This window comes from Pundamilia nyererei, unplaced genomic scaffold (assembly GCF_000239375.1).
Source record: "Pundamilia nyererei isolate P.nyererei 1_Seehausen unplaced genomic scaffold, PunNye1.0 scaffold00038, whole genome shotgun sequence".
Lineage (NCBI taxonomy): Eukaryota > Metazoa > Chordata > Actinopteri > Cichliformes > Cichlidae > Pundamilia > Pundamilia nyererei.
Genome location: NW_005187439.1, coordinates 3,055,189 through 3,077,862, shown reverse-complemented (window position 1 = coordinate 3,077,862; position 22,674 = coordinate 3,055,189). Strand labels below are relative to the sequence as shown.

The 22,674-nt window shown below is 39.5% G+C and overlaps 1 protein-coding gene across 2 annotated transcripts in view; it reads right to left on the bottom strand.

Annotated features, from left to right (window-relative positions):
* The window catches only part of sh2d3cb (SH2 domain containing 3Cb), a 57,835-nt gene extending 36,087 nt beyond the window's left edge, over positions 1 to 21,748 (bottom strand). Inside the window, exons 1-6 of one of the 2 annotated variants that reach the window (XM_005730586.1) lie at positions 21,626 to 21,748; positions 13,323 to 14,055; positions 5,953 to 5,992; positions 4,681 to 4,809; positions 1,160 to 1,554; positions 692 to 789 (exon numbers count right to left, since the gene is read on the bottom strand). In XM_005730586.1, the coding sequence (XP_005730643.1) occupies positions 692 to 789; positions 1,160 to 1,554; positions 4,681 to 4,809; positions 5,953 to 5,992; positions 13,323 to 14,055; positions 21,626 to 21,644 (1,414 nt within the window). In that variant the 5' untranslated portion in view covers positions 21,645 to 21,748. Of the gene's footprint in view, positions 1 to 691; positions 790 to 1,159; positions 1,555 to 4,680; positions 4,810 to 5,952; positions 5,993 to 12,522; positions 12,640 to 13,322; positions 14,056 to 21,625 lie in introns of those variants that run through there. The other variant, XM_005730587.1, reaches the window with a different exon arrangement.
* Positions 21,749 to 22,674: the final 926 nt, after the last annotated feature.

The following is a 22,674-nucleotide window of genomic DNA, read 5'->3' as shown; positions in this document are numbered from 1 at the left end:
CTTGATGTCTTTATTAGAATTCCTGATTATTCTTGCCCAGATCTTGTTATACTTTGCTCTTTTTTTCTGTTTCCTTGTTCCTTTTGTGTTTAGAACATTGAAATATAAATATTCTTCATTATACATTATACATAATCATACATTAAACTCAGAGACCCATCCTTGCATTAAACATCAGCTAGATTACAGCAACTATGTTTGTGTCCAGCCTGTCCACTGTCATGCTTCTCTTAAGACTGAACTAATGCACATTTAGTATCTAAATTCTGGATAAGGAAACACTTTAAGCTTTGAATAAATTTTGAATGATTTCTTTTAACTCTTACTATTCATCAGATGTCATCTTTTACTGGAAAAGCAAAATGACTACATTTAAAACATAAAATCATGTCGATTGTGAAAAATGTTAAAAGGTTAAAGTGTCTAAGGGTTTAGCCCAGGTCTACACAAGTGACCTGCTGCTGAGGTTATACAAGCCAGAGAGCAAACAGCCACAGATCCTCTGAATCAGGTTGAAGTTCCTGGCTGTTGACTAAAAGCCAGGCAGACCAGGCTGTTGGGGCAATAACAACCCAAATAAGACTCTTTTTTTGACCCTCTTCCTACTGCTGTACTATTGATTTATCATAATACTGATGAGTATTTAGGGATTATCAAGCTGTGAGGCAAGAAGAGAAAAGGTTTAACTTACAGCGGCTAGAAGGAGTAGAAAGAAACAATTCTCCAGGACTCAGCTGGCCATCCTGTTCCCTGTTCACGTCTGCCTCCTTGTGGTTGTTAGAGGAAGGACTACATGGAGAGAGATGGCACATATTACAGAACCACAGGACTCATTTTAATTTCATCCACCACATTTACTGTAGCAGATTAATACAAGATTGTAAAGAGGATGAGTTCATGTTTTTACTTAACTGCTCTATGAAGCCCTCCATTGTTTTCCCCCAAGTGAATCAAGAAATTCAACGTGGGAAACTTTTTATTGGATTATGTTTTTCTTTCTTACTATAAAATAAACTTTATAGCCTTAAACAATCAAAAGTCAGACAATTCATTTACAGTCCTCGTGTGTCATAGTTTTTCACATGAGTTCACGCTGTGCGTTTATTATGTTACACATAAAAATCGTAACTTAAAAGGAATTAAACAAGTGGAACCGCACCTTCTCGGACAGACCCTCTCCTCTCCTCCCATGCTACCGTTCCTCAGCCCCCTTTGACCCGATGAGGTGACGGCAGTGGTGCGGAAAGCCGTCTCCAGGTAGCTAAGTGGCAACGTCCTGTTGACTGGCTGGTGAATCTGAGCTCCGCTCCACCGAGTCAGAGCCGCCCGGCTGCCCACATAGAAATGAACAAGGGCAGGTAAGGAGTCGAAGGCCTCGCCCTCCAAGCTGTACTGAACCCGAGTGTACGTCTCAGCGGACTGAACCACCGCCTTCCCGATGAGGAAGTGAAGCGTTTTCTGCTCCCACCGGCTGGTAAGGACAAAGTCACCCTGACTGGACTGAGAGTCCCTGACAAGAAAGTCACCATGGTTCACCACAAGGCTCTCCGACACCTGAACAGATGTTTTAATTTCTGTTAGTTATTAGACGTTTCATCATTTTTACATTTATACCGATGTGATTAAAAATGCAGTGTGATGTTTGACTTTTATTTTATGTTGTCTAATTGATATATTAATTTTATTTAAAAAATGTTTGGAATGAATTGGGTTAAAAAAATACAATAATAGTCACATAACTCAAAATGTATCTGTTTTTAATAGTGATGTAAACAATATTTGTGAAAGTTTTTTTTTACATTTGCACATCTAAACACTCAGACACAGAGGAAGAAATACAAGTTAGTTTAAATCTCATTCCTGAAAGTGTTTCTCAAACTTTGAGGCTTGGATAGAGCTGCTGCTGGAGGGTGAAACCACCAGGGGAAAAATAAAGTCAAACTAATTTAAATAAACAGGAGTCACGAAAAATAAACAAGCATTTCCAAACACTATCATGCTGACCTTTATTTCACTAAATTCCCTTTTCGTATTGACACTAAATGATTGATAAGAATAGTGGAAGCATCAACGTTTCTGCTTCTGCTTTTTTGATTTTTGTATTTAAAATCAAAACTAAGAATAGAGGCTGGCATGTATTGAACAGAGAGAAAAACCTTTTGAAGGGGTTTTGTAATATAAAGTATACCTGAACTCCTTCTAACATCATTCTGTCTCCAAAGTTTAGCCAGACGCTCCCCCTTGTGGCCTAATAGCTACATGACTGTGGTATCTGAATAAATGCCGTAGTAAGCTTTGCAGTCTGGGCTTTGCTGTGTGGGGTTTGCAGGTTCTCCTGTGACTGTATGGGTTCTCTCTGGGTTTTGCAAATGTGAATGTTTTCTGTCTCTCTGTTAGCACTGCGATAAACCGGCAAACTGTCCAGAGTGTAGCCACCTTTCACCCTCTGTCTGCTGGGACAGGCCCCATTGACTCTCAACTGGATAAGCAATTAAGAAAACTGATGGAAGTTATTTCTACAGGTTCTGATTGTTCAGTTCTGCTCTGAATCCAGTTCTAGCTGGATGGGGCAAATGCATTTCTTTAAAACAAGCTTGCTTTAATAATATGTTTTTTAAAACCCAAAGATACTCTCTGTTTTATCAGGAAGCAATGCAGCAAATCTGACAAAAAAAGAAAAGATGCAAAAGAAAAGGTGTTCTAATGGTGATATAGTTATCCATGCTTCAGTGAGCTCATTAGTCTCTTAGATTGAAGATGCTTTTTAACCAGCATGAGCTTTTCCCCTGAAACAACAACCTTTTCCCTTCAGGTAGCCTTCATTCCCACATCAGCCTATCAGCTTGTCCTTCCATCATAGGATGTTGGATACATCTGACTTTTTGATAGGTGCATTGCATATTTTTTAAACTTCATTTTATGTTTTAGTTTTCTTCTTTATTCTCTGTAGAACTACTTTGTTACATTACTCTTTATGTTACTTTTTTGTTACTCAGTATCACCTGTGTAGATTCCGATTAACAATCTAACACTAAACCTTTCATATTCACACATATCTGCACAAAACAATCCCTGTCCTAATAAGGAGAACACCTAAAAGTCATTTCCTTTCACAGCCTAGACAAATATCTGACAAAACCAACAACCGATTCGGTGAAGAAACAGCCCACAGAGCACATCACAGGAAAAATATTTTTCCGTTAGTGGGCTCGACTGTATGAACAAGTATGGAAATGCACACTCCTACAAGACTTTTGTTACGTGTTGAAAAACAAACTTTGACTCTTTGGTTCACGCTCACTTACACTCTGGGTCAGGAGATGTGTAGTACTCCTGAAGGTTTCCCTGATTGGTTAAGTATACTAATTTTCTTTAGCTCCAGTTGCTTCATCACAAGCCTCGCAACTTTGGTGATGAAGTAGCTGGAGTCCAATGTTTTAAAAAAGTGAAAGGAAAAGTAAAGAAACTAAAATTAAACCAACCTTTGAGAGCATACCCCCCCTCCCCCCATTCACTACCATCCTCACACCCACTTAACCACCACCGCCCACTATTTCCACTCTCTTGTTTTTGTTTCATTGCTGGATTTCTAATCGATTACTATCCCACGCTCTAGTCTGTAGTGACGTCGATCAGTAACTAAGAAACTAAAGCCATTTTTGTTACGTAATGTTCACAGCTGGTTTGTGGTGAAAACACGTGCTTGCTTGCTTGCAGGGCAGATGCTGGGAACTGTTTTTTTTCTCCCCCACATGTACTTTTCCAGATATTACCTGACGTAGCCGTCAGAACCACAGTTGGGCAATTGGACTATAAATAGACGTAGCCATTGTGAGATCACCCACTGATTTAAGCCTCTGCATTTTGAAGCTTCGTCTTTGGTCAATACCACATTTCTTAGTTTCTTAGAGCTGGAATATTCATACATATTTAAACTTACTAGCTAATGCTACCTACAACCAAATTCATGGAAAGTATTTACTACAAAGCAAGCCATATTATTTGCCAGATAACATCATTAAAAGTGCTCCACAAGATACCAAACATGGTTGAGAGGTCTAGTTCGGTGAGTCAATTTAATGGAGGTCAGGCCTAGCAGGTAGTTGTTGGGTCTACCTGTTGACTCACCTGTCATTCAAAACAGTCATACCCTTAAGATTAATAAAATCCATACAGTGGATAAGAGAGCTCAATAGAGTTTTTTGAACAAGGCTGTAAACATGTCTGTTTGCTGGATATACTTTGACATGGGCGTCAGTCTCAAGTGGCCATTAGAGGAACTGCATGTTTTTGTCACTTCAGTGTTGGTTTCTTTTTGCAGCCCTGGAAATGCTTGGTCAAAATTAAACAGTCCATTAGAGTCTGGCCCGTGTGATGCCCAGTTCCATGCAAGTGACGCTGTGTAATTGTCTCGTAACAACTGAGTACCCCTCGATGCCTAAACATTGAACAACTGCTGAGTGCTGCATAAGTAACAGTGCATAAAGTCCAGAACTGATTCTCTCAACATTGTCTGACCTTAATGCATGAAAGCTAAAAACATCCTTTATTCATATCCTTTTTGTGTAACCCTAAATGACACAAGTAATGAGAAGCGTTTTTAAAAATTATGAAATTTTCATGCAACAGCTGCAAAAAAAAAAAAGTGTGTATTTGCATGTGCGTATGTCAGAGGCAGACCTGCCAGGGGATGCATCCGTGGTACCAAGCGTGGCTCTTCAGGTTTGTGCCGCTCAGCCTCAGCTCTTCCTCCAGCTGCTTCCTCAGCTTCTCAGACGGCGCCTCCAACCAGAACTTCTCCTTGGAGAACTTAAAAGACATGACAGGCGCACGTTGAGAAACAACCTCCCCATGTACGAACACAGGAAGGCAACAACATGAGTTTAAGCCATTGTGTGACCTCTGCTGGCTAAAGGTCAAATCCCAGCAGAGTCTTTTATCTTCTGCGTTTTTCCTTCCTGAAAAAAAAATGTAAACCAGATTGGCTTTTTAAAGAAATGGCTAAAATGCAAGCATGTAGCCAATCTGCAGCCTTCTCTGCTGTTTTTGTGTGAATGTCTGTTAACAGAGGACAGAGTGGGATGAGGGAGGGGGAATAGAGAGAGGGAGGATTGACAGCTCTGGCATTCCCACACTGGCATCCACAGTGGCGGCACCAGAGGCCCAAAACCCAGACCCATGCTGGAGTTTTGGCCTTGTCACTGTGGCAACGTCATTGTTAGATGGGGGTCATCGCTCAGCGGCCTTTGTCTGTCGTGTCTTTATGCAAAAAGAAGAAGAAGAAGAAGAAGCTACTGTATACAAAAATTTATGTTAAGGACAAGCTGGGAATACTGGGAGTGTGGACACACACACAAACACATTCCTCAGCTTTATAGGTGACATGTTGTTTTTCTGGTCCCTGACACCTCCCACCCCCTTCTTCTTTGACAGAATGGTTTGCCCCGTTGAACTGGGAATCAAAGACTGGGAACGGGGCCAGGACCACTTCAAAACAAAATAAGATGGTGTGTGTGTTGTGAGGTAAAGACCTGGAAGCCTCCAGCTCTAATTTCATTAGCATTATCATTCACTGGCAGCTTGTAACATTTAGACAAGTGTGTTTGTCAAGTATCTAATTATAAGTCAATGGAGTGGAAATCATCTTGCTCTCCGGGTCTCTCTCCACCTTTCCTAAACAAGGCCGCCGGCCGAGACGCCACCATTGCCAGCGGTAACCAAGTCGGCTCAAAAGTCTGTCACCGCAGAGGGGCTGCATTCCCCGAGGCTTTTCTGTCACTGTCCTGATTGAATTAGAGCCACAGAGCCGAGTGTAGGGAATCACAGAGGTTTGCTGAGAGGTCCATATACAGCTGGAAAAAGGCTTGACCACAGGAAGTGAGAAAGCAAAAGGAAGCTGAATCAAAATGAGAGTCAAATGTACTTTAAAGTCGCACAAAAAGGTAAGCTTACTTTCACATATTCTCCTCCACCATCTGTCATGTCCTGATGCCTAAAAAACAAAGGAAACAAGTTTGATTTATTAAGAATATTAATTTGAACTTTTTCTTGTAAGAGTCCCCAGTTACCTAACAGCTAATAATTCACAGGAAAGTTTCTAAAAGAAAAGAGTCTAATGAGGTATTAATAACAGGGCAAAATAAATATTGAACTAAGCAAATTATAGAAGAGGGTTCTCTCTCTTCAACACATCCAAAGCCACAAATAAGCTCCAGGTGATCTGAGCAGAGTTTAGCAGATGTCAATCAAGTAAATAAATAAATAACTACGATTAACACATTTTTGAAAAATGTGTTTGTTTCATCTGTCTGCTAGAAAAAAACAAAATCACCAAATATCAGTATCAGTCTTTAAAATCCTGTATTGGTCAGGTTAGTATTTGTTTATTTATTTTTCTTCTACTTTTAATTTTTTGTTACTTATTGGATGCGATACAAGCACTGTGTTTTCATGAATGATGGCTGCTCTGAATAAATTAAGTTGTTTTTTTTGTTCATGAATTGCTCAGTAGAGATCAACAGAGCAGCTATGGGAAAAGAAAACATACAATAAAGATCCAAGCAGGAAGAATCTGGGACCAATGACTAGTTTCTGTGTCGGAAAAGTGAAGCCAAAGTGGTAGTGCCCTAAATGTGTATTCTTTTTAATGACCACCAGGGGGACAAAGACGTTGTATAGAAGTCTATGTGAAACAGCACTCAGCTCATTGCTGTATGACCTCACTAAACACAATTTTAAATAGTTTCTGGTCTCAGTTGCTACTTTAAGCTCATATCTGTCAGTTAGCAGTCTAGCGTTTTTAACATATGATTCTCAGAATTTGTGTCTTCAACAGCATCTAGCGCTGATTTAATTTAGGTGAAAAAGATCACAGCAAATGTGACAATCATTAAAAACTTTATATTACCCAGAAAGTTTTTATGGATCGTCTTCAAACTTCACAACACTAAGCTAGGCCTTGGGGGGCACGAGTACCTAGGTAGGGTAAGCATTTGCCCTTGATCATATTGTAATAAAAAAAAATGGCTGACGTCAGCATGTTATTAAAAAAATCATAAAACATCAAAGTTTCAGTATAGCTCTCGTGTTTCTCAGGGAGCCTTGTTAGAGGAGAGAGAATCGCCCGCCACTTGATCAGCTGCCTATGACTTGTAATTGAGAAGTTGAGAACTAGCAACTGTGGGGTGGTTCAGTCAGACCTCTCCCCCCGCCCACCTCCGCCTGTCATGTCTGGTTTCAAACTACCAAGAGGCCGCTGAGCTCAAAGCTTCATGACGGTGTTTTACTAACCAGTATCAGACGCCACAATATTTATGTCCAACTTTTATACAGTCTATAGCTGGGAGTCAGTTAAAACACTGGAGCTGAGTGTTTGCATGTCATGTTTACACCATACCATGTCGTCCTAACCCCCCATCTGCTCTGTGCAGCTACAGCTGGCACTATTTTTAGAGTTCTTCTGCGACGCGTCAGAATCAAAGTAGAGTCTGCAAGGTGGTGAAATAGCTGACACTGCTACATCATCCACTGAAGCTCCACAGGATTCAGTGTGTCTGACTCAGGTAACTACTAAATGTAGCCAGGGGGTCTACAGCGCCTGCTGTTTCCAGAAACCACATTTTATGCAACTTTCAACAAACATTCAACGTGTTTTGTAATTTTCATCTACTGTGACATATTTCCTGTCGCACTCATGTAAGATTAGAGTTTAAACTGTTGCAGAGTCGTGGTCATTGACATTGCAACTCTATGGTATCAGATAAAACAGCAAACAACTGTCATCACGGTCACATTCAGCTTTTGTCTTTTATTGTTCAGCCTTGATTAAAGGCTGGAAATCCAACAGCCCTGTTTTCAAACAGCACGTTTTCCTTATTGTTTGTCATCATAATTTACTTGATTTTTAAAAAAATCCCATATCTTGATAAGTGAGTAGCAGTATTATCAGTTAGTTCTGGTAGCAGCAGCAGAAGTTGTACATGCTTTATGCTGTCTGCTGTCCATCGGCCCTCTTGCGAAACTCTCTGACAGCAGCAGTGAGTTCATTCGACACCGCCCAGCAACAACATGCAACCCAACAAACTCCTCCAGGGAGGGTCGGGAATATTCCCGCTTGTATCTGCAAACCGTCTGTTTTTCAAGACTGAAGCAAAAGAAACATTTTTTCTCCATGATGTCCATCCACACAACAGCTGGATCCTCACCAAATCTGAGGCCTGTGGGGCTCACAAAACTAAACTCAGCACCCAGAGGACCACTGACACTTTTCAAATGATGCTTTAAACAAAAAAAACTCCCAAAAAGCAAAAGCTTTGTTTCTTTCTGACAGCTTTGATGCATTATGTCAGCGCAGAAACACAGCACACTGGCAGGGTGAAACTCTCTGCTCTTCCTCAACTGGCTGCATACTTCCAGGAGTCAAGGGAGGTGACCTTTTGTTCCCAAATACAAACTCTGAGAACAGGCAGCACACACTCACAGATGTGGACATACAGCATGAGAAACGCGCTGGCATTCAAAAACTAAACCCCACGCAGATGATTTTAAGCCCTGATATACTGCTTGTGCTGTTTGGGAATGATGCCGACGCTCACTGGCTGTTTTAATTATTAGATTAAACCCTTTAGGGCTAGGAAGGAGGAGGAGGGTATTTTTATGGCATTATTGAGGACAATATAATAAACAGGAAGTCAGACAAAGACAAAACTCCCAGGTTACAACACGGCACCCCATTCATTCCAGTAAAAGCTGCTTCATACCTGCTTTTTCAAACTCAGGACTGAAAAACTCCAAGTTTCCAAGTATCAGGATGTTCCAATTCTGAGATCCTTGGAGCAAATAAAAACAGAGAGCACCTCTCCCTCACAGGATAAAATAAAATAAATGAAAGCCTCTTCTAGATGTTCCAAATGGTTCAAAAGCGAGTATGGATACCGGGTGACAGCAAACGACCACAGTGATAGCAGTAAATACTGAAAGTGCAAATGCAAATATTTTTTTTACATTTTTTCTTTTTATCTATCTTGTAATTGACTGTAGCTTATTACTTAACCAATAAACGCAGGTTCAGAACATTTATATTGTATTATATTATATATTTGTTATATTCATGTAATTATTTATAAAAAAGTTAAGCTTATTTTTCCATTCAAAACACATAATGACTCAGTCATTTCCTTGCAATGAGGAATGTAGCTTATTACTTATTAATGACGAATTCTGTAAAAATAGGATGTGAACCTCCTTGAGAACAGGAAAAAAGCTGGTGGTTGCCCGGTGATTGTGTTTAAATTTTTCACTACTTTTCAAACAACCCAGAGGATAAAAGAGTAGCGCCCTCAACCCTGAGGTCTTTGTAAGGAGACGGCTCAGGTCACCTGATGTGAGATATAATGATAGATGTTTTTATCTCTATTTAAAGGCGACAAACTGGAGACCTGCAGCTATATCTAAGAATAAGCTTATAACCAGTGGTCAACGTCCACTTATACGTGGACAGGATACTGTCACAAATGGTCAATATTCTTCTGCTCACATTTTTTCTTCACACTTGGACCGAACCACAGTTAAAGTCTGTTCACTGTTAAGTTATAAGACTGTTTGCAGTGGCCTTATCCATGAGGGGAAACTCCCTCCACTTCAGGGCTGCACTCCTCAAACCAGCACCAAATTTTACAGCAGTTCCTGCTCCGACTGCCAGCAGCTGTTACGCCATCAAGCAACAGCAACACAGTCAGAGAGACTCTGCCTGTGGTTTAACGCTTCCCTAATAACGACATTAGTTGCAAAGAGCTGAGGCTGACTGCAACAAACACAGAGTGGAAAAAGAAAGTCACCAAGCCTGGATGACTTTTTAAAAGCAGGTCAAGTTCAGCCTCAGTGACTACTTCTGCTCTGATGGCTTCTTAAACTTGAATTACCTCCTTTATTGCAATAAGGTGAGAATTCAGAACGTGCTGAGTTCGGGCAGTGCAATTCCTCCGAAACTGTGAACAGCTGAAAGCTGATGTGACACCTCTGCGGCTGCGCTGCGGGTAAAACTACGCTTACTACTACTTAGTAATAATTTGAGAAATCTCCAATTCGCCTGTCTCATCGATCGTTCGCGGGATATGCCTCAAACTTGATGGGTTTCTGGTCATTTGGATGAAGAGTTCCCATCGTTTTCCTGTTCCCAGTGAGTCCACTACTGTGACTGTGGCTCTACTCTATCTGCAGGGACGGGGCCCACACACCAACACAGCCATGTTTGTTTAAATATCTTTGTGAGGGCATTCATCCACATGAACGCACGTCACTTAGTTTAGCGATACCACATCTAAAAGTGTCCGACATGGCGGTGTTTTGGTCCCACACTGAGGTTTGAAGACCATCGTCTACATCTTACGGCTTTGTACTGTCCCGTGGGTGCAGGGTTGAAATGTGGAATAGCAAAATTCAGACTGGTTCTCAAAAAGACAAACAGGCATTTAAACAAATGTTAGTCTTTGGTTTCCTGTGACAAACAGCTTAAGTCATCCAGTTATGTTTTCACTACACACACATTCAACAAGTGTGACCATACAGCGGTCGTCTTTTCAAACCAGCAACTTCCAATTAACTGCACAGTCAGGGAAAATCTGTAAGTTGGGGCTACACTTACCCGGAACAGGCACTGCACCAGTAGTTAAAAGAAACACACTGTTAATGGGAGGCTGGACGAGTCGTCTCTGTTTATCCACAAATCCACTCTGAGACTTTTCCCCTGACAGCTACAGGACACCATTTCCTCTTATTCTGCTACTGAAAGTCAATAATCAAACTAAAAGCTTTCCTTCGATGCTGATGTGAGTCTTAAAGCCGTTTAATGTTAGTTTTTTTAACAGATACTGAGGATTTTTGGTTGGGAGATCTTCTTTCTCCTAAAGCTTCGAGTTTGAAAGAACCGGTGTTCGTCGGCCCTAACTGGACTTCTTGAACATGACTCACTGTGTCTGTGTTGTTTGTGCTTTTTGGAGAGTTTTTAATAGAATTATCTGACCAATAATACGACTTTCTGTCTGCTACAAAACATCCGAGATGTGTTAGCGTCAGTGCTGGTGACTGATATTCTTAGCACTAGTTGATAGGTACCTGTCTTCTGTGTGATGCACACGTACAGTCTATGAATGAAGACAAACACCTTTTCCTTCAGATATGGTTATTTCTGTCTCCAAAACATAAATACATAAAATGACAGGAGCCAAAATGCTAACAATAAGACTTCATAATGAAACAACATAAGCCGATTTTTTAAGTAAAACAACCAAATATTCAGCATTCTCGTCATTTCAGACGTTCTTTTTTATAGGTACAGACACATTTCCTTTTACTTTCACTCTTGTTGGCCTTCATCAACCTCTTGAACTCTCTAGCAGGTTAAGCGAGTTCAAATCAAATGATCAGGCTGGTGATAATTAGCAGGCCTGTTATTACAGCTGTCCGATGAACTGTATATTAAGTTGAGATTCTGGACGTATCAATATTTTGAGCATTTTTGTGATTCTGACTTTGTAAAATTTTGGCACCTCTGAGCTTTATTTTTCCAGTAATGCACTGGTATCAGATATAATTACATCTACACGAATCACACCGTCACTTCGCTGTTTTACTCAAATGTTTGGTGACATTTAGAAGCTTGAAACAGATCTTTGCAAACGAAAACTAACTTAAAGTCAAATTCTGATGATTTTTTTTCCACAGTTTTACAAACTAAATTCTTAATTACAGCATAATGTTAACAGGAATAACAAGACAATATATACTGAAAAAAGAAAAATACCAAAAAGTTCAATTTGGGAAGACATAATCATTTACTTCAGCTTGATTAAGATAGACTCTTACCTGCAGGGCCATAACATTTAAGTATTTTCATAGCCTTTTATTTGTACAAGAATCATTCATTTCTTTTATAATTTGGATTAAAGCAGCAGAAGGTGGGATGCTTTTCCTTGAAGCCAGCACTAAGCGACTGACACAAGGTCGCAAACCTGTGACAGCATGCAGCGGGACATACAAGTCAGGTGGAAAAGAGACGAAGTTAAACCTGCTGCTGCATCTCTGCCAAAGAAGTCTTATCACTCTTCAGAGTGAAGCAGCGCAGGATCAAATTCCTCCGCTTATGTAACTAACAGACCGGTCCAGAGCCAGCAAGCCGACTCACTTCAAAGTCGACTTGTAGCCAGTAAATGTTTTACTGATCCTCGTTTCAGGTTTTATGGCACCAAACTAACCAAAAACACGCCTCTATTTCCGCCTTTACAAATATACTTCAAACAAAAGAAAAGCGACCGAAGGGATAAAAATATCAAAGCCTCGGAGCTGAGACTGTTCCCCGAAGCAGATTAACAGATGATCGCGACAGATAGTTTTCTCTGACTGTCTCACTGTTTCAGAAAAAACTAACTGTGTGTGTTCTTATTCAAGAAACACAAACCCTGATCTCACAGCCTGGCTCCGTGTCACCAGTGGGTAAAGAGTTAATAGCGGAAGCGGTTTTCTCACCTTTCCCTCCTCACCGCGCTTGACTTTAAGTCCCCAACTTCACACATCTTGTCCCGAGGTCAGTCCTCACGGCTTCGCCCAGCTGACTGATAGCCGCGGTGAGTGGGAGCGGAGCTACTGCGCATGTCCGCAGCGACAGCCACTTTCACAGTGCATTTTAATCTTCACGTGTTGAATATTTGAGAGTTTTATTTTTTAGAGAGTGTCATAATGTTACTTACTTTCTTTTCGATAATTAATTAGTTATTATTTTACCACAGAGTTACTTTCATTGTCTCTTCTGTTACAGACAATATTTTCTATTGTTTCATTATATTTACATTTTAGATCTATTCATTTTAAATATTTTCATCCAGCATTATTTGATTCAGTGACTCGAGCTTATAGAGTGTTGTGCATTTTATATTATTTTTTAATTTAATTTAAGTTGATTTAATTTTTATGCTCTATTTTTAAGATTTATATCTTTTTTCTTTTTAAACAGATAATTTAATAGATCAGTGATCGATTAAGTGACTGATTTATTTCAGGTCAACTCAATATTAAATTAATTTCCACTAACAAGCAGCTGGGTGTCAGGAGGTCATGAAACATGACCTTTTTCAATCTCTCGTGATTATTACTATTTTCTACTAATAGTTTAAGTCTCACAAAGACACTTTTGTGAATTTTCAGTCTGTTTTTCTTATGTTTCTAACTAAAAACGTTTTTCTACTGATATGAATTGACTGCCTGAATAACAATCAGGCTGTGTATTTCTGACCTGCATCTTCTGAGAGAAAAATAAATAAACATCTCACTTGTCAGCATACTCCACTTCCTGTGAGCTTTTCATGGTTGTGGTGGTTTCCTGTGTACGTGTGACGCCTCGCAGTCTCTCTGTTTGGGGGTCCAGGTGGCTGTGGGCTGTTTCAGCTATAGGATCCATCGGCACATACAGATCCTGGTTCGAAGCAGCCTTGTGGCTCTTAACTGAAGGCTCTCTGGCTGTTTCTAAATCATTCTTGCTCTTTAATGCCTCACTGCTGGTTAAAGATTCCACAGCAGGATCACAGCTGTCAGATTCTGAGGTCAAAGGTGAAGTCCGGCTGGATGTCGGTGTCACTGGCAGTGACCGGGCCAACGTAGAAGCAGGCTGAGGCTTTTCCATATTGTTCACACTAAGGCTTGTCAGAGCACCAAGCAGGGGCGAGTCCCGGACATGCTCTCCCGCCTTCAAATTGCCCTGCCTCTCACTCATCCCTTTCTCCTCCTCCTCCTCCTCTGTCTTGGTCTTCTTCTCCTTTAGCCCCTTGAAGCTCTTCTTCTGCTTGTCATTGCGAGGCACAGTCCCCACATGTGTGTACATCTCACAGGAGCGGGCGTAGGTGGGGCTGTGGAGGCAGGACTCCATGTCGTCCACCGACTGGTTGCCCATCCCTGCAGATTTGTCCCCGGAAAAGCTCCCATCATACTCCAGGGACGCTTTGGTGCTCTTCTTCCCTGTTGAGCGGCGGAAGGAGAGATTGGAGAGGCTCCCGAACAGTTTTAAATCTGGAGAAGAAGAGTTAGTTAAAAAGGAGTTTAATTTTTTTTTTTAAGTGCAAAAACATTAATAAAAGCATTTTTAAATTACGCAGATGGAAAACACAAAAGCCAATGCCTAAGTGCTTTCAGTCTTTCGAATGGCCAACAGGGGGCGACTCCTTTGGTTGCATAAAGATGTCTGAATGTATAGAAGACTATGAGAAAATTAGCCTCTTCTGATTTAATCTATGACATCAGTATACACTTTGCTGGTGACTTTATGGTCTTAATTGCCCGTTTAAAGTCCTCCATCCACATATTCTCTTCCGTTTGTCCTTATCAGGGACGCAGGGAGACTGGAGCCTATCCCAGCTATCATAGGGCGAGACACAGTATACACCCTGGACAGGTCACCAATCTGACGTAGGGCTAACACAGAGCGACAGACCTGCTTAATAAAATGTGATGTTCATTTTGTAAATGTTAGTCCCATTTAGAGTGAAATAGATGGGTAAGCAGAGTATAGAGTGTACTGTGATTTTGGCTTCCTGGTCAGATCCCTGTATGAGGTCTGGTTTTATTTTTAAAAAAAAAGAAGAAGAAGAAAGAAACACCTGGCAGTGACCTAAAATGCCAGCTGTTACCTCCCTGTTGTGTCGTATACAGATGTTTTCTCAAAGCTGCTGCTGTCTCACATTTCTGTCCAAAGGTTTTGTGCAGCAGGGCTCATTCTCACTCACAGCATGTCACAAATTGCAATAGCAACAAGCTCTTGGCATCACATTCAAATGCAATAGTCGACCTGTAACCTCATATTTTGAACCAAACCACAGAAACCGAGTAATTAGTAGTGCTTTTATAGGGCCTAAACCATATATATAAACCATATATAAACCTAACCATATATATATAAAGTAAACAACACCTTTTTAGGAACAGTGATAGGCTTGTGTCAGAACCACAGACTTTATATACCCACATGTTTGTTTTATTTTTTACAGATTTGTTACTTGCTAATAGACGTTTACTCAGTAAAATCTTTAGATGACTCATACCGTAACTCATACCAGGCAACATTGTTAGTCAGATTATTCCTGGAATCCTTTTAAAATACTGTGAGACTGTGTTTAAAATTATCTTCAAAATAAGAGCTCAAAAAAGAAAGGACATCATGGTAGCCTCCATCTTTTGTATACAGTCTGTGATTTCAAGCTTGTTTATCAGAATTGTTTTAGAAACATAAACATGCAGTTTTTTTTTATTGTTTTTTTAGTTCATGACGTCTTTATATTTCTGACTTTAGATCTTTAGTCAGAGAGTTTCTCAACTTTTTTGCTTGCTGAGTGAGTTCAATCAATTTCTTTGTCATCTTTTATCTTTTAAAAAATAGAAAAACAGGAAAACACAACGTGTGTGTTAAAAACTGAAAAACCCCAAATTCATCAAGATTAAACGCGAGAAAATGATTTTAATCTGGCTCGTTTTGCAGCGATGCACTGGCTGATCCCTGCACAGGGTCATCTTTTTAATTTGGGTTAGCCCCTTAGTGACACAAACATGCACATTTTAAACACACATTAGCATCAGTGCAGAGCCATTATGTCCCTATTTAGACCTACAGCTGCAAACCAACATGTTTTCTTTGCGTTGGAGGCATTTGAGGAATGTCATCGTACCCTTGTTTCTCTCTTATGAGGTGAAGCCCCTGAACTTTCACCAGTGTTCAAGTGTTTTCCCAAAGGACCAATTAGGCTCTGGAAGCACTGACTGTTGTGTATTTAATTCAGCAGCTAAACATGGACTCATGATTTGGAGAGAGATACAAAGATGGGGTTGATGTTATCTTTTACACTTGAGCCAGCATGTGTCACTTCCACATTGTTCTTAATCGATTTCCATGACCATAAAAATGAGAAAATGTTTATTGCCTGTCATATTTTAGAGTAAATCCCACTCAGTGGAGTTAAGTTAAACACTGTAGTACTATACAATCAACTTAAAAACCTCCTCTCTTTCCAATAAACAGATATGGGCATTTCCCTTTGTGTCATTTATTCCTTATATGCTGTTGAGTTTTGTTAAGTTTATGGTCAGTTTTGCTTCCTGTTTTTACTTAATTCATCCCCTTCTCTGTGTTTTTTAGTGCTGTCTCATCTCAGAGAGAAGTGAACATTTGTCCTAGATATGGCCCACATCTGTGGTTTTCTATGAACCACACTGAACCTTGAGCCAGAGGTCAGATCAGTTGTGACATCTGGGGCACATCTGGCCCACATAGTACTTTCTATAACCCATGCCTGACCTGCTTTATGCCCACAGAGCACCTGATGGTGCCATAACTGAACCGTACGTACCAAAAGTAGCCCAGACCAGGCCCGACTGTGCGTGCCTGCTACCTGGACTGTTTTTCACTCCCCTTGTCTCCCTCTGTTTGTTGTCAATACATGCTTTGTCTCTCTGACATGCACTTCCTGTTTTATTTTGGTAGCAACTGTATTCGCTTGGTTGTAGAAACATTCAAAAATCCCAAAGAACTTGTTAGGCGTTGAGTTCATTCTGTTTTTAAAATGGTTTCGCTTTCTTTGAGATACAATTACTTTGAGGAACTGAGGAAAAATTATCTACTGTTAACTCTAATCAGATTTATGTATATAGTGCCAAATTATAACAGCAGACAAGCAGATTTTACAAAATTTGCAGCTACGTCCTTTGCCAATTTCTGTTAAGAAAAATAATGCCACGATGTGCCAAAATTAATGTTTTTCTGCAGCAAACAGATTCACTTCAGCATTTATGATCCTTGGCTATTTCTGTAAATGTCAAAGGACAACGTGACACTTAAAGCAACAACGTGACTCTAAAATTTGAACTTTTTAAAACTATTCAACTGAGCTCCATTGGAGGTTTTTGTTGTCCCGAAGCCTGAAGCTGATTTGTTTTCACAGAGCGAATAAATGTCCTCAGGCTGCCTCAAAAAATCAGTTTTTATAAGACAGCTACCAAGTCAAGCAGCAGAAGAAGAGATGCACAGAGGCCTGTTGTCCTGTCAGCAGGAATTCGCTGTCTTTTCTTAGCTCAGCTCTGTGCGCTCAGCCGGGCCGCTGTCCCTTCAAACAGCACAAAGGCACGTCTATGCTTCGTTAACAATGGAGCAAAAAGATGTTTGTAAGTGGAACAGTGGACAAAGCAACAGCGGACACGCTGGAACGAGCGCCAATAGAGCACATTCATTTATGGGCTTGCACAAATAAACTTACATCAGCCTCTTTTACCAGACTCGTCTAATACTTGTACAGCTGCTGTTATTGTGTATATATTTATTTATATTTCTTCATACATTCTTATATAGTTCTATATTGTGTATTGTGTATTTTGTTGTACAGTTATTTTATTTTCAACTTTAATTTATATATTTATCTTATTCTTCCCAGTTAAATTTACCCTTCATTCTAATTTGTGTTGTACAGTTATTTCATTTTTAACCTTAATTTATATTTTATTCCTTCCTAGTTAAATTTACCCTTTTTAATTTTTCATATTTATTTCCTATCTTATTCATAGCCTTTTCCTTTTTGTTTTCTTTAGGTCACGAGCAGTTGTCCAAGCATTTCACTGCATATCGTACTGTGTATGACTGTGTACGTGACAAATAAAATTTGAATTTGAATTTTACCACTGTCTCTGTGCTTCTACTACTACTTTTCTACTTCAGCTCTACTAAGAGTTAATATATAGTAATATTATTCATGTCTTATGTACCATACATACAAGACATTTTCAAATATGTTTGCTTTAGATTACTTCCTCCGCTTACAGTTCCATATTATAATATTTATAAATGTAACCTGTGATAAGTTACACTAAGGTTTTGGGGGGATTTTTAATGCTCAGTATATTTGTGACTGATATCAACAGATGTTAAACAAGATGTATTTTATCATATCATGGTGTGGGTCGCAATGTCGCATCACAGGAAGAGGTTCCTGTTTCAGGGCACTTCTTTAGTGTCATGTGTTCTCTCCTGATGCTCCAGCTTCCTGCCGCAGCCCAAAGACATGTTGTGTTGAATGGTGATTCTGAAATAATCTAAGGTATGAATGAGTTCAGATTCAGTTCAGATAATGGATGGTTTTCATTCATTTTGTCTCCAGCAGACTTAGAGACGGTGCACTGGGGTTCGAGTTTATGGTGACTGAGCTTATATAGGTAAGTAAGGATTGTGCCCGATCTAAAAGTGGCCACCTGAGCTCATTTTATTTATATGCTTTTACATATAACCACTAGAGATTGCTTAATTTTAAAAATGCTTCTACACTGAAAAAGTGTTGCATTGCACTCCACTGTAGCAACAGAAAATTGGGATTTCTGGGTTAACACTGTTTATTTCACTGTACCTAAAATTAAAAATAACTTACCATGAAAATAATCAACAATTTGTCAAAGTGAGAATCTGTACTTCAAGTAGAAGGTTTATATTAAATTACAGTCTGAGTACAACTAATAAACTTAGCTATAACAAAATAGGGTAATTATTAAAGTTGGTTCAAAGTAACATTTCTTGTCGTGTGTTATGCTAAAGTCACACCAAGAAAAACTGTGGTGGAAGACGGCGGTCTGACTAAAATTACTGTAACTTTGTGCAATGAACAAGTTCCCTACTCGCTTTTGAAATGGTTGCTTCGAAGGACTGCGATCACTCACTTCAGTCTCACTTTGGTGCATCAAAACTGAGTTAGTCTGCTCTTATTTTTTAGATTGAAAGTTAGCAATTGCATGAAATCACTTTGTGAAAATGTGGCAACTAAGTATGATAAATCAGTGAAGATCACATATCTGTTGCCATCCACATACACAGAAACCTACTTTCATAATCCAGCCAGAAGCTCAAAGATCTGGGAATATAACATGAATACAACCAGCTGAATAAAAGGAGAACCTCCGACTGCAAAGACGCAAACTGGGTGCTGCGTAAGATTGACTGCCATGCATAGGCAATCTGTTTGCATTTACAAATAAAAAGGTAGTTATTAGAAAGTCAGTCAGAGAGTGACTGTGTCAGTCTGAGTCTGCTAGGACAGCGCGCAGGTTGTCTTTAGGAGACCAGACTCAAAACCAAATTTAAGACGCTGCTTTTGTCATTTGGCTGCTCTGATATTCCAATCAGATTAAAAACATAATTTAAAAACATACAATAAACAATATCTGGTTGCAAATTTAATAAATTGTTTCAAATTCTTTTGGCTTTTATTATAAAGCATATTTCAGAAGTCTGCAAGTTGCAGTTGGAGTTTTAATATAAGTGAGCTGTTTAAAGTTTCCTTAATCAGGGGCGTGAACACAGCTGCAGCCTGTAGTTGTGTAATAAATGATGAATCCCTCTTCAGCACTGAGGCTTGCTGTGAAGTCCAATCTGTCCTCACTAGTTATCTGTTGCCAGTGCAAATATCCTTTCTATGGAAGCAGCTTGCCAACCAGGCCAGTGAGCTTCAGCTGACAGCTTTACCTTTGCATGTAACAGTTACGTCGGGCTTTGGAAAAATAAGATGGCAACAGCAATTTACCAACAGTCAAACATATGAAAAAGGTTTGCAAGCGACAGACAAAAAAGCAAAGAAAGTGAACTGAACACAAGTGAACATCAAAAATGGCAGAACTATTAAAGACAGCAACAGAATTTAGCTAAAAGAATAAACAGAAGACCACAGCAGAGGGGGAGGTGTTTGAACTATCAATTACAGTAAAATGTGCAGCACCAGCCGCAGTGATAAGAGTAAGCAGAAGTGGCAAGGCAGCAGTAAAAATACTTTTGTGTCAGGAAGTCTGACTGAGATCAAGATCTGCTTTGCAAAAACAACACTGATAACTACTTTAATACACAAATTCTCACCCGATTGCATTTAGTGAAAAACAGACGTCACACACAAATTAAACATGGAGAGTGGTTTTATATCCGCTGTCCAGTTTCTGCAGCTTCCATTGCAAATACACAGTCACTGGACTTTTCTACAACACAGTTTAGAACATTTAATGGTAATTTATCACCTGTGTGTAAAACGTTTTTAAAAATTAATGTCTTCAAATGCCTTATTAGGCTTACTTCCTACTTCTAAGCTGGACTGCTGCAATTATTATCAGGATGTCCTAAAAACCCTCAAAGTTGCTCCAGAATGCTGCAGCCAGAGTTCTGACAGGGACTAGAAAGAGAGCATATTTCTCATGTATTCTCATCAATCCAGAATTGAAGTTAAAATCCTGCTCCTCACATGCAAGATTGTGAATAGTCAGGCTCCATTTTATCTCAAAAACCTCATCGTACCATATCACCCTATTAGAGCACTTCGCTCTCAGACTGCAGGCTTACTATTTGAAAATAGAATGAGAGGGAGAGGCTTCAGTTTTCAGGCCTCTTCTGTAGAACCAGCTCCCAGCTTGGATTCAGGAGACAGACACATCTCTACTTGTAAGATCAGACTTTCTTTTGTGCTAAAGCGTACAGTTTACTGCTGGATCAGGTGACCCTGAATCCTCCCTTAGTTATGCTGCAATAATTCTAGGCTGCTGGGGGATTCCCATAATGCATTTCTTTTTCACTGACTATGTGTTAATAGACCTCTCTGCATTTAATTATTACTTGTTATTAATCTCTGACTCTCTTCCACAGCATGTCTTTATCCTGTCTTCCTCATCTCACCCCAACTGTTAGCGGCAGATGGCCCCGCCCCTCCCTGAGCCTGGTCCTGCTGGATGTTTCTTCCTGTTAAAAGGGAGTTTTTCCTTCCCACTGTCGCCAAAGGTCTTGCTCATAATGTTGCTGGGTATTTCTCTGTTTTATCATATGGTCCTCATCTTACCATACAAACCACATTGAAGCAACTGTTGTTGTGATTTGGAGTTATATAAATAAAGTTGAACTGAATTGAACTGACATCCTCCCATGAACCTGATAAGGATAAGCGGAAGAGAATGGACGGATGGATGATCAAGATCCCAAATATCTATTTACAACATGTCACATGAAATTTGTAGATTTCTCTCAGAAAAAGCTGCGTGCCCAGCAGAGAGACACAGGCTAGTTTGATGCCACAACTTTTGTACTGTTACTTAGAAGGATTACGCCTTTCACCTAAATTTAAACGTCCTTGTTAGTGGATCTGCAATGTTGTAAGATGACTGATAAGTCATCCAACAAAAATGTTGGAAAATGACTGTTTCAGTCCTGAAACTGAGGTTTTAAGCTTTGTAAAGAACATAAGCACAACTTTAATTCATGTCATGCCCAACCAGTTTTATCTTGTGACCTTTGGACGATCTAAACTTTAGAAAAAAATATTGCTGGATTTCAGAGCAAAGATTTTTTTTTTACTGTGTATGCTTTGTGTGAATTCTGCTGTCACTACCTTTTCTTTTTAGTATTTTACACCAAAATATAAAACTTTAAACAGTTTTTAAAATCAGCCTAAAATCAGAGAAAGTTCAGTCCACCATCAGGTGTTTCTCTCACTGACGGATTTGATTTACTTTTGCTGGATCCTTTAGGGCGACAGATGACAAGTACTTTTCCAAATAATTCCCCATCAGAAAAAAAAACATAACTTACTCAGTTTCCGTTTGCTCATGGCTCACTGGTGGAGTGTGTGGGCTTCCTAATAACATGTAAAGCACTCTTTAAAAGTGTCCTCCACGTCTTTCCAGCACCATGCTCTTTACTCAACAGAATGAATCTACTTCCTGTCTTGTGAATGCAGCGGAAGCTGGGGGTAAAATTTCAAGTTTTCGCTGTGCTGTCTTGTAGCAATCAGATGACAAGTCCTATCGTCACTTTACACTGGAAGTGAGAGGTGCAACAGCAAATTACTGTTTTCTCACTAAGTCACTACCCAACCAACAAACCAACAAACAGGAAATCTCATTGTGGTTTCTACAAGAAAATTATATATTTTTACTTTAAATATAATTTAAATTCAGACACTAGTAGATACACAATGGTAGCTGGAAACTCTTTTTTTGGCATCTCTATAATCTATACACAAGAAACATTAGCAGCAGTTATGAATTTAAAGATATATTCAAGACGTGTGGACTGTTTACCAATAAATCATCTCTTGTCTGTTGTTGCCTTTTAGCAAACTGTATAATGTTTGATTGTGTATGTATGCCATAATCAAACACGTGAAGATGTTTACAGTATCCATCGGTATCTAGTGTGTGTGTGTTTTAATATACTTATTTTTATTTTATTGCTTTTCTTCTTTCATCACATCTGCATCATAAGCTTTATCCATACATTCAGATTTTTGATCAAAAGTAGAAAAAAGAGATGCTGATGATCAATAAAATAATGCATCCTTTAAGTAACGCAGTCCTGCTTGTGTTTAGCATGTTTCTGCTGTACACCATACCAAGACAAAGCCTAAAAAGTCTAATTTAAACCAATTTTTAAAAAGTCTTTTAAAAGCAAACACTGCCATTTAAATAGTTTCACTTCCTGTTTCAGTTCTTAAAATCACTGGGCGGTGTCCAAACTCCCCTGAAACACCCTGCATGTTAAACATTTCTAAAAGGAGTGATTCAAAATCCTTTTCTGGCATGACCCAACTGCAGAAGAAAAAAAAATCTTATCTTATCCCCATTTTTAAAACATTTTAA